At 32.9% G+C, this 13,445-nt stretch overlaps 1 protein-coding gene across 1 annotated transcript in view; it reads right to left on the bottom strand.

The window, feature by feature from the left end:
* CAP (Cbl-associated protein) overlaps nucleotides 1-13,445 on the bottom strand; it is a 379,584-nt gene that overhangs the window by 102,136 nt on the left and 264,003 nt on the right. The window contains exon 17 of the mRNA XM_076626276.1: nucleotides 2,644-2,788. Within this exon, the coding sequence (XP_076482391.1) occupies nucleotides 2,644-2,788 (145 nt within the window). The remainder of the gene's footprint in view (nucleotides 1-2,643; nucleotides 2,789-13,445) is intronic.

A 13,445-nucleotide genomic window follows, 5' to 3' on the forward strand; every position in this document is an offset into this window, starting at 1 on the left:
TAGTATCATGTTCAAGGACAAAATAGATTTACTAAGTCTTTAAGGACTTATAGTATTCGCTAAAAGGCAAAAAATGCACTGAAACAACAAAGGTTTTAAAATCAATCCTTTCGACTTGTTTTGAAATTTGTCAAAGTTTGTTCGTTTTTATATTTGCAAAAAGATATTTATTACAGCTTCTTTTCATTCCAATATAAAATTGATGTTTGTGGATCGTAGGTCGACGCATATATTGCATATTTTCAAGTTATTCCTTCGTATTATAGGACATTTATCGTTGCTCTATAATCTAAAATCCCTCAAAAAAGAAATTCAAACCATCCTTATCGTTGCATCTAATACATCACAGCTTACAATTGATATTTCTTAAATCTTTGTAAATATGAAAATACAAGATTTTACATTGAAAGAATTGATTTTGATATTTAAACGTGCGTAATGTACATCTTAAAATGTCAAGTTATTTTCAATGAAATAATACAATTATTGATACAAATTATTATAACTACCTTTCTATCAATTTATCAAATTATTCATCAAAAATATGCAGCTGATAACTAAAATCTGTTTATACTGCCGATCATAAGTATTAAATGACCTGCTAATATTGAAAAAAATTGCAAGCTTCCCATTGTTTTTATTTTCCCAGTATGATATTATAAATTCGCTATTTTTTAAACTAAATATTTATCTACAATATTTGTAGATAGAAAGCACATAACGAGAGTAGGTACAATATTTGTGTTACGACCGTTCGCGGAGAGACGTGATCGCGAGATAGCACGTCAACGAGAGTTGTAAATTCTCGCTACGATCATGTTAATCGACGCCGCGAAATAGTCGTTCCCCTGTTTCGTTTAGGATAACAGAGGTGGTTTAATGAATATAGCACTGTATTAACACTAACAAATTAACGTTTATTTCAACAACTTATTAACTAGAAAGATATAAATGGAACAACAAAAGAAATGTAACTACGTAATACGCGATATAAGATATGTATTGACTGTTTGGCTTCTCGAAACGTTCTGCCCGCCCTTCGATTCGTTGGTTTTTTCTGGAAGGCGACCCCCACTACGTTCGGATCACGCCACATTCGTTTACGCCAGATAAAATAACGGCCACGAATCGACGTTTCTGGAGGTCGCTCTGCTTAATGAACCATGCGCTTGCCACTACAATGTTTGTTTGCCGGGCAGCCGCGACGATCCGTCCGCGACATTATAGTGCCGCGACCGACAGTTACGAATATGATCTATGGCAAGCCGCATGGCGTAACAATTTGTATAGATAAAAAGTACATAACATTTTTACGATAATACCCTAAATTTTTAAACAAGTTTTTTAAAAGCAGTTTTAAAAAATTTTTTTCAAATTTGCTTCAAATCATGTTGTTGTTTTGCTTCGGAGTATCAAGACCGTTAGGTCACAGGTATTGTAAGGAGTTATGAACTCCGGGCAAAACTGCTGCCGCTACATGTAACCGTAAAACAAGACGAATTTGTATCTTTCGACCTTCTCCTGACGATTATAAATAAACCAACGTGATTGCAAACGAGTCAGTATAAACTGTGACTAAACTACTGTATAGATACCGTTTCGCGACAAGATCTGTTTTAAATACACTGATTAAACATATTGATTACACATATTGGTAGTCTCATTATTCGATTCCCTACAGCTATAAATATATGGGCAAGCCGATATATGATTTACATAACATAAAATACTAAGAAAAACAAAAGTTCAAGGTCTTGAACAAGAATAACAAATAGCAGTCTTAATACTTGTCACTGGCACTATCTATTAATCAAAGGATCTGAAATATTGTCTTACCATTATTTTTTAATAAAGTAAAAGAGAAAGAGCTTTTTTATATTGTTTATGGTAAATCTTATAACATTATCAAACATCATAACTCCGAGTATTTTCTGTTATTAAATTTGAATGTGTCACGCCCCGCGACCCGCAATAATTCCAAGTACCTGTCATCTTATTAAAACTTCGATTAACGACGAACCGGGTACGCGACGCGTTTCGCGGCCCTGGCATACGATTCTTTTTCCAGCGGCTACTTTGGTCTCTATTATAGAACCGCGGAAAGATCGCTGACAAAACGCAAATGCCGACAAGCCGAAAGGGTCGGAAAACTTCAATAGGCCTAACGGCCATCAATATGTTTCGGCACCGCAGCCGACGATAGTCAGTTAGCCACCGGAGAGTCAAGAGTCAAGAGTCGTTAATCGACAATTGTCATATCATATTACTGCATTAAGTTCAAATTAAATAATCATCGTTTTCTGTTTAAATATCCACTGTATAATAATCTACTGTAATAAATAATCCACTGTAATAAATCCAGCTATCAATACATTATCGCGTAGGATAGAAACCACTGAAAATCCTAATTTCTAACATTTCTGGATAAAGAATTTCTATAATACATTCATCCACGCGTTTGCCCCCGCTATTCCGAGATAAAAACCTCAACACATAATACCAAATTATTTAAGATGATTCTGTTATAAAATAAAATATTCTTTTTAGAAAAACAAATGTATGGGCTATGTTAAGTAAATTTAAACAAAATTATTATATATTTGTATATATAAATTATCCCACGAATTACGATTTGTTTCTTACTTTCTGGGCATAGTCGACGTGGCGAAATCATTTTCCTTGTTACGTAGACGACGACGGCTGTCGAGCGTGACAGAACGATCCGAATATAAACGGTGTTCCGGTTCGCTTAAATATCCACTGCCACTTTCGTAACCATATCTCGTCCCTAGAAAAAATACGTTTACAATTTATTGAAATTGTAGGCACTGTAGGTGTTGAAATTGCCCGCATGTATGAACATGTTAAAATTCTACCGTTCATCCCTCACCAGCGATCGGAGAAGAAAATTGAAAAAATATGCACTCGTATTTACAATATATTTCGCGCCAATGAAATTTTGACTGGTTCGTTAAAGCTTCTGATACTGAGTTGTAAATGTATATATTACAATCAATGGTTTTAATAGGTAAGTAGTGCACTTTGTTAAATTACATGTAATAATAAATTTTTTATTGTTATTATTACGAAATTATAATTATACAATATGATTATACAAGTGTATAATTATAATTATATATTTATAATTAAGCAAATATGCTTATATGTGAGGGTACATGCCTAAGTAATATCTAAATATTATTATAATATGGTTAATTAACTCGATACAACATTCATTAGTACAACTTTTTTTTAAATCAAATAATATCATTTCCTTTTAAATTTATTAGTTCAATTTTGAACTTTAAATCTACTAATAGAAGAACAATTTTTATGAATTTCAAATATATAGGATTCTACACCTTTGAATCGATCGACGCGACCATAACCACTAGTTTGAGAGCGTTATTCTATAAAATTATTATTTTAACGAATATTTTATATGTCTATGTATAGCGTGTTATATGTTCTGTTATTGAACAATTTGTGAAACAAAGCAACAGCAATAATGAATATGTCTTGAGCTGGATTTTGGTACTAGCGACTTAAATATTAGGTTGTCTCTTTCGTTATATAAGGAAATGATAGGTGCATAACATTTTTTGTTTTATATTATTTTATTGAATTGTGTATGATCCATTTTGTAGTAACAGAACAAAACGAAAGGTGCTTTTCTGACAACCTAATATTTTTCTGTTTAATGTATAATAACATGTAAAAAAATATGGTTTTATAAAAGAAACGCAGGTCAGCTCCATATGCTCTCCGCGTGTCTACCTAAAGAAGAACTAATCTCATCAAATAATCCTCCTTCGGCTCAACTTTTATTTGAAAGGTCTTTTCGTAGCAATAGTTCACCTTTATTCGCTCACCTTTTGTCACATGAAATATCACGTGATAAAGAATAATTACCTGTTTATTCATGAATATCACGCTATTTACTTCCTATCAGAAAAGTCTAATGAAAAAATGCCCTTGAAATTCAAGGCTGTGTTGATCTTTACGCATAATTTTTATACACAGTGTGCTAATAGAACTAGATACGATACGTTGGCTGTAGGTATATGATACCATATCTATAAGAAAAATTTATTTTATTTTTAGTACATTCACCACGACACTTTTGTCATATAAAATGTCATATTTCTATCTTTGTTTCACACTGAAGAGTAAGTGTTATCAACAGATGAATAAAGTTAAGCTAGCATAAAATTATTTCACGAACCTATCGGTGTATTTTTCCTGTATATACGCATAACCAGCGGTTATTTTGGAAAACAAATCAATCTAAGTTGTTTATTATATATGTTTGTTTACTTTTAAAAATGTAAATTTGTCAAGTTATTCTATCTATAATGTTTATTTCCTCAGTTGCGATACTATTTTTGCCGAGATATGGTATTATAAAAATCTTTAGAAAGAAAATTCTCTAACTGCAAACTTACTTTGGCAAAATCTCCTTTGTTGTTCAGTTATAATAAAAATATTTTAGTAATCGAGAGATACACTATAGTTAACGGAAAAGATAAGAAGAATCTTTTTTATTGCGTTATATAGAATAAAATTTTTTTTTTCTTTTCCATCGAGACAACGATCTACAGTGAGATCCGTTATAACGAGACGCGATAAAGTGGACGCGTACCGAGCGAAAATTCAAAGTCGATTTTCTCGAAAACAAAGCCTCGAACGAAAAATTTTTATTCTATATTTTCGACTTCGTTTTTCGCGTAGAATCACCCCCTTTCTGCTTGTACCACCAGTTACCACCAACCACCCTGTATATTTATACTGATTTCTTATTGATTTTACCGTTTTGTATGTATGTATATATAAGGTGACCAATTTGTGTAATTTAACGTGTAAAAGACAAGGAAAGACACGAAACGGCATTCTTACGATTACGTTATCTTATGCTTTCATATACATGCGTTAAATTTAACAAATTTAAAAAATTAAAGAATTTCCAGCTGCATCGATTAATATATTAAATAAAAAGTATATAATTCCATCTAGAGAAACGCTGGTGGCCTTCATCTGACTTCTACGCCTCTGTTCATAAACGAGAAAATTAATCATGTCAAATTATGTCCCCCCTCAACAACATTCAACATATTCCCGAAACATTTTTTTATATTACCAAAAACAAACGAGATATTCTAGTGATAAAATTAGGTGGGACACCTCGTATTGTATTACATAAAATTAATAGAAATGACGATACACTGAATAAATTATACTGTACACTATTTGAAAATTATTAGAATGGATTTGTATGTCAAATGGTAAAAACTGTTTAATCACTTCAAGTAATAAAAACATATGTCAAATTGAAATTTTATATCCTCGGTATATATTCGGAGAAATCTTTTTTAAAACTAATGAAATTTTATGTTGTAGCGAGTTAATTGATAGAGCATGTGTCGTGACTAACGTGAAAAAGTTCATTAACCGTCTCGAAATAAGATTAAAATGATTGTACAAAGTGTTTAGAAAAAGGAATTCGGTGCTTAGTGTTCACTGGGATGACTAAAAAATGACCGATCAACAAAGAACCTAAAGGCAATCTTTTCGATGTAAAATCAATTTTTATTATTTATTAGCGCTCGATATCATGAGTGAATCTCTTCATAGTACATTGAACGTATAGTTATTGGAGATGAAACACCGTTATTAACATACGAAATGCATATTTCTTCATGTTTAACCGTGTCCGCAAGAACGCTATTTCGCTTTCAACGATTATACATTCAATGTGTTATGAAGAGATTGACTTATGGTATCGAACGCTATCGAGTTTACATCAGAACGTTGACTAGACATTTTTTACTGTCTCTGTGAGTATTATAAGTCCTTTAAGCATCGACTCTTTTCTTTCACATTTTGCATATTCATAGACACAAAATGCTTAAAAATTGTATTAACAAATATCTGGATTACAAGAATATTTGAATCGTTATCCTGTTAGTGGAAGGGCAAGCAAGTATCACGCTATGTTTTAATGATAATTATTTGGAATCGGATGCGTCTCACCGATCTTTACGACCTTCAAATGTGTTGTCAAAGTCGTAATTCTAAACAACTTTTCCCAATACATGTTATTGCCGCGCCGTTGGGCCTTAATTTCCCACATATTCACAAAGAGCTTCAATGGAATTTACCTTATTCTGGAGTAAGCAGCTGCATTCGCATGTAGTCCAACCTAAACTGAAATCACTGATGAGAGAGATAATCATTTTTAATATTGTATAAATGAAAAAATGAATGGGTTATAAATTACTCTCCGGCCTCCATTATGTGGTCGGCAACTCTAGTGTGAAATAATTTTCGATGAATCAATTGCATGTGGAATGTGTTGTACCTTTTATGAAGGACAGAAAGAACAGAAAATTATTATACACGAAATTAAAAAGGGTCCAAATATGCATTTCGGTTACAAAACTCGTTGAAATAGTGCCCCACAAATTTAAAGTGGGTATTGATCTTGAATTATTTATATCGCAGAATTTTACAAAACAACGATGTCTGTAGTAGAATTCCACGGAAGGAACCATTTATTAACAAGACGAATCAAGGTAAGCGTTTAAAATTTGCAAAAGAATATTTAAATAAAGGTAATGTTCTTTAGAAACAACGTTTTTTCTGACTAAAGCAAACTAAACGTATTTGCATGAGTTATGTCATTGCACATATGCACATTTGGGTATCGTTATGTCTGAAGAAACTTCAATTCATTATAAGAAATAAGTACTAAAAATGTACGTCTTACTGCAACGCGTAGCACGCCGCTCGGCTTTGTTTTTCAAGTTATAAATCAATTTATGTTTAATGCTACATGACGTGTACTATTTATCAATTTATTTTATACATTTTTGTAAACAATTTTTCAGTGACAATAGGTATATGTATTATCATTTTGAGCAACTGAGAATCAGAATAAAGTGGAACATTCCATATATCAATCAATTTATCGAAAATTATTTCACGCTATTATTGGCGACAGCCCAATGACGATCGGATAGTACTCCATTCCAATTCATAACTCATTCTCTTTTTTTTTTAATTAATACAATAGTAAAAATGGTTACCACTCTCATTAATGGGTTAACTCTAGATTGAGCTGTGTAAAAATGCGACTACCTACATCATCGTAAAGTATTAGGTTGTCCAAAAGGTTTCTTTCGTTTTATAAGGAAATAATAGGCGCACATTGTTTTTTGTTTTATATTAGTTTATTGAATTATGCACGAACGTAATAATAGAATTAGAACGAAATGGATCATACCTAATTCAATAAAATAATATAAAACAGAAATTGTTGTTCATCTATTATTACCTTATGAAACGAAAGAAACATTTCGGGCAACCTAATATAATCGTAAGCTAAATTTAATTTAAGTACTTTGCGAATATATCTTGGAATCTAAGATTGAACGACGGTTATTTGTATAAGTTGCTGAATGATCATCTAGACAACATGTTTCGAAGGCATCGAAATCATCGAGGAGACACTAGACTTCTAAATAATTAGCATATGCAATTCTATCAAATTTAAAATAATTGAAAGGCTAGTAAACAAGCAAGTACACAGCAAAACACAACGTCTTAAAACCGTAATTGAAGTAAAAAAAGCCTAATTATTAATATAAAATAAGTTGAATATACTTAACACGGTTTGAATATTTTATGACCCTGTTTCGACACACCCTTGCGATTAATGTCTCATAACTTTTACAAATACTGTCCGATTCGCTTCAAATTTTGTATACATATATGATTTTTATACTTCTGTTTTATTATATTTAGTATTTGTAACATTACTTTCACAACTTAAATCTAACATACATATTTTTATTGTCAAAGTTTTAATAGCAAGTGTCTGTATACTTTCGTAAGGCACTGTATTGTACATTGTAGCAACAATGATTTTTCTGTACCACGCTATAAATTATACATACATAACAATGAAACGTCACGAATTCCTTTTAAATAAATGCGATAAGACGTTACTGTTATTAAACAATTTCCTATAATATAGAATTCATATTAACAAAATTTATTCCATATTTTGCTCAATCTTGAGGTATTTTTTAACGTTAAAAAAATACATATGCAACTTAGACTACAATGTCAGATAGAACGCTGCAAGGATAAAAATAATGCTAAAAGTAAATCAGTAAACCTTTTGTAATGGCATAAATTAATTTTCCTTATAAAATACCGCGTTGGTTTTTAAAACACACGATTCTTTCATATAATATGTTTCATAAGATATAGCTATCAAGGACTAAAAATACTTGTAACATTAATTTTGATTTTTAAATCAGTTAGATAGAACCTTTATTGTGAATAAATTCTATAAGATACTGAAATATTTATCTGGGTTACGATTCCTATATCCTATATTCCTATATGTCAGTTCTTATATTGCTTCTAAATTGATTTTTTGTTAAACTTTATAGAATCTAGAATCGATTCTTATATCGATTTTACAATAATCAGCAAATTTTTCAGTCTTAGATTTCACGTTGCGTGTATTGCATACTTTTCATTATTTATGTTCATTGTATAGCTATTCACTAACAATGAATTATTATGACGTATTTAAACGTAACAGTCGAAGATTGTATCTTACATAAAAAGTTAAATAAAGATTCATATAAATTTACACAAAAGTTTACAAGAAAACCAGGTCTACCAATGCTTTTACTCATTACTATATAATATACGCACGGAAACGATTAATCCTAGAAAAATTCGAAGGAAAATAATTGATCACAGCCGTTAATCTATAGGAGGAGGTTAAATAAAGATGGAAACTCACAACAAACGATTGTCATATGTATATCGATTTGATCAGTTACTATTTTCACTCATTGATGATTAGCATGGTTAAAATACTAGGGGTATGCGGGTAATCGAAAATAATGGTCGAGTTCGCGCGGGATTCCGAAAGTTTGCCTGGCACATAAATCTGTTTGCGTACGCGTAACTTCAGAAGCTGATTTACGATTCGGGAGCCGATACTGCATTCGAGATATGATTTTTCAGACTCGTCTTCGATTAAAATGGATATGAAGCAATGACAATATGAAAACTCTTTTAAACTTGAGCCATCATTGCATTTTATATGTCAAGCAAATTTTCAGAATCCTGCTCTATCCGACCCCTTACGAAGCCCGAGAACTCGTAATTTCGGGTATCCGCATACTCCTATTTAACACCGAATGCTTATGTACAATGTATTCTGACTCACGAAAGCATTCGAATACTTTTTAAAACAGAATAACTTTTTTAACATTGGACCAATTCTTTTGAAAAGTTAGGAAGCTTACTTTACTTACTTTTTAGGTGGTTAATGCGTAAACAATGTTTCGAAAAAGTTGCAATTGGTCGGAATCGTGAAGAAAATAGTAAGATAGATCACTTTCTACTACCTTTTTTTTTTATCTTCGAGACTGCAGTGAACATTTAAAAAATACTTTTTGTAGATATATGTTAGTTATACATGTTAGAAATTTCTGTAGATAACCTAGCACTTTGTAGGATAAAGTGAGAGATCCACCGAAAGTCAGTCCAATCTATGTTACGCTGAATTGCCGCTTTTGGGTCAGACCTTGTATTTTTTTCAAGAGGGAATATGTCTAGTACACGGCATTTTAAACGCTAAGAAGGCCATCATCTGTACCTTTTCATTGCAGTGAAGTTTCTTCCCCAAAAATCAATAAATTGGTAAGCTCAATATCTTAAAAACTAATTGGAATCGATCGTACATTATAAAGTTACTGAATTCGTCTTTACAAGCGCCATCAAACGATTCGAAGAAAAATATATAGTCTTATTTAGAAAATAAATTCGATCTTCATATCTCGAAAAATAATGATATAAAAAAAATGTATTACGAAACAAAGAACTGTCCAGAATTACCACGGAGCAATATAAATAACAATTAATATCATAATGACAAACAAATTTTCTGTCGTAATACTACACATATGTTTGGATGTTAATATTTAACAGAAACGCTTTCGCGTTTAAATTTCTTTAATGATTTTATTTATTGTTAGAAAAACATATAAAATGCAAATTAAATAGTTTTTCCGCGAAAACACGCCGCCGATTTTACAATTTACAGCTGATCGATAGCGATGCTCGTTATTTTGCGAGACTAGGCGAAGACCGTCTTCTTGTAGAAAATAGGCCTTTCACAAGGGTACGAAGAACTTCTCGAGGGGCTGCTACAAATTTATAACGCGCACGGCACGCCAGAGTCATCAAGTCCGCCGCTCATGACCGCTCATTGTAGCAGAAACAACAATGTCTGCAGTTTTTCAGCAGATAAGTCATATGTTAGGTTGGGATTAATAAATTATTAATTATTCAAGAATTAAATTTGCTATCTGTTATTTATTATGTAGCATATTTATTAAATCTCTTTTTAAAATTAGGGTGTTCGATCAAACGAGTATAAAAAATTTTTTCGAATGATTAAAAAATAGTCTCAAAAGTAAAAAAAGGTTGTGGAGATGTTGACAAACGTAAATGAAATCATTAAATTTTGGGTTTCTGTTAGATATTAACAACCAAATATGTGTACTTTTTCATCATTACAATACTAAGTGCTTAATATTAATTGTGTATTTCTTGTTTATCCTTTATCTGTTATTCATCATTCGAATAAACTTGGATTGCTAATCGCAAGGAGCTTATACACAACTGACAAGCAGGAACGAGTAGTATGACGATCGATCGATAGTGGGATGGATTAGGAGTGAGAAGAGAAAAAGACCCCCTTTGTGAGATCTCCGAAGAATTGCTCAAGAGCCAATCCCAAGATAGTTCGAGCTAGATGGGCCTTCGAGGTAGTTGGGCTTGGTTTCAGTATAAATGGTTCCATATATTTGTATAGAATCCATTTTTTATGTGGCTGGGTCAATTTAGCTTACCAGTGGAATTGGTTCCGTATAAATGCATTGAAACAAATACCCTTGGATTGATTTAGCTTGCCGGAAAAGCTCTAAGTGCCGGGCAATCCCTCGCGGTCTATTTGCCAAAAGTCACCACTGCTTTCCCTACTTTGCGGCCAGATTCCTTGAACAAAGTCTTTGTTCTTTACCAATGCAACATTATGCCGCTTGCCATCACTGAATCTTGCCATCTCACGCATAGATAGCGCGTAACTTCGAGTCGTCGACTTTTCAAACGTTCACTGAAGCACCTTGGCGAGGTCCTTAAACCGAATGTATACTATTCCTCCAAAATGAAACAGTGTAAATTCGGCTTTAGCGAAACCTGACCATAAATTAAAAAGCCCGGTCTTAAATAATCGTAAGACCAAATACTGGCGAGCTACTTGACATTACATATATCGCCTCGAAAATACATTACAGCTAATATACGCATGCTAAAAATTTTATCAAAATAGGTTAACATTGCTATGTACAGGCGATGGAAAATGGTGAAAATAGTAGTTTTTCACGACTACCCGCCTATTGCTGCAGTAAATTTAAAAATATCGGTCCATACCACTCGTTTCTGCATCAACCGATTTCGATAAAATTTCAGCACATACAGGGGCTGCAGGTCTAAGAAGATTTAAAGGGTGATTCTTGAAATTAGAATAATATAAATACCAAAAATGTAAAAAATGCGATTTTATCTTTGTTTTTAGTTGTCGATTCTTAAAAATCAAGGGAGACATCCCTGTGCGCGAACAAACCTTCTTACACGAACGAAAGTAGGTCAAATCTGAGCAGCTGGAACAGCGATCTTCAAATCGAACGATACATGGCCAGTAGTAGCTTACCTCGTACAAGTAGAGAAGAAGATTATGACATTCGAAAACGTAAATCATCCTGCGCGACGTTTCGTATGACAAATCGCAAATGAAACATTTAAAAAATTCATTAAAATCTATAACAGATCTAAAATAAAATCTATAATATCGAAAACCGTTTCATGGAATTTTCGAGGAAGGAGGATTGCTGTTTCCTCTAACCCTTTGCGTCTATAAATAATTAATAAATAATAACACATAAACAATGTTTATACAAATTTCACACACGCACCGTGATCGTCCTGTCCGCGGATGTCCACAGAAAAATCACATGTGCATTGAGTATTTTTGAGGTGCTACTAAATGTGATCGAACACTGTCTTGCATGAACCAAACACACTTTTCACACAAATTACTGATGATGGTCATGATCATGTGCAATGGCGCATTATAATATTCATATCTATTCGATCGCATCGCTCTCTACGACTTTTACGATGTAAGCTGCTGCCCATTTATCGTTCGATGTGAGGGTTGCTGTGTAGCCGTTGCTTAGGCTGACCTACTTTCGTTCGCGCAAAGTTTGCTCGCGCACAGGAATATTTCGACTAATTTTTAATTTGCAATAACTAAAGGACAAAGTCGAAAATGCATTTTTTTAAATTCTTGATGTCCTTAAATTTTTTTATATCTGTAGCCGAACATCCTGTATGTAACTGGCATAAACCTACAGAACATATTTGGGTAATTACATAGTGAAACTGTAGAACCGTTACGTTCTCTCCAGTTTCAATGACTTCTTAATACATATCTGAGACATTCACAAAAAACAATCGGTATCAGAACAGTGGATTCTGTTTTATCATTGTGCATCCGTGACGGTGTCTGTATTGGTTACCAGCGGTTGGGAAGGATGACCTAGTCAAACCCTAACGTTTATAGTAAGGAGCAAAACTGAACACATACTCGGAGTTTTTACGCATTGTTTGTGTCGAGGTTATTAGATGTATGAACAGAGAAACGCGTAGATAAATTGTAAAGTAGAAAATATATTTTAATACAGAAGTGTAAGTACAAGTAGGAATATAATTTGAGCTGATCCCGATCCGCACGCTAGCACTGTTACCCTATAACTGAAAGTCCCGAAGCCATCGTCGCCTGTCTACTGTCTATGGTCTGCCTTCGTTCCAGTCTATTGTCTATACGCTGTCAATGGATTCAGTGCTTGAGAAAACTAGAAAGACCAGATGTAGGATTTTCTTAGACGTGATGACCACTTCAATAGTTTGCATATAGAATACGAAAAAAGCAAAATATATAGTGTTTTATATACCTAAAAAATTTTATCGTGCGTGTTATAGTGATTCTTTCGGTAAATAAAAATTGTTTTCGTGAAATCAGTTTTGCACCGCAAGTAATTTTAAATGAAGATAGTAGTTGTTTGTAAACTTAACATTCAGTAACCTCTCGAACACATTTTAGCATGCTTGATGTAATATTCTCGCAATATTGCTGCGTGATGAAAAACAATTGTCCCTGCCCCTCGTTGCCATAAATCATTAAGGTCCATAGGGGAGCATCCTATCCATTTGCCAACTACATTTTTATATGTGCTCAGACATTTTCTATAGGATTTAATTCTGAGCTTTGATCAGGTCATTCTATGGTTTGG

This window comes from Bombus vancouverensis, chromosome 18, assembly GCF_051014615.1.
Source record: "Bombus vancouverensis nearcticus chromosome 18, iyBomVanc1_principal, whole genome shotgun sequence".
Taxonomy (NCBI): Eukaryota; Metazoa; Arthropoda; class Insecta; order Hymenoptera; family Apidae; genus Bombus; species Bombus vancouverensis.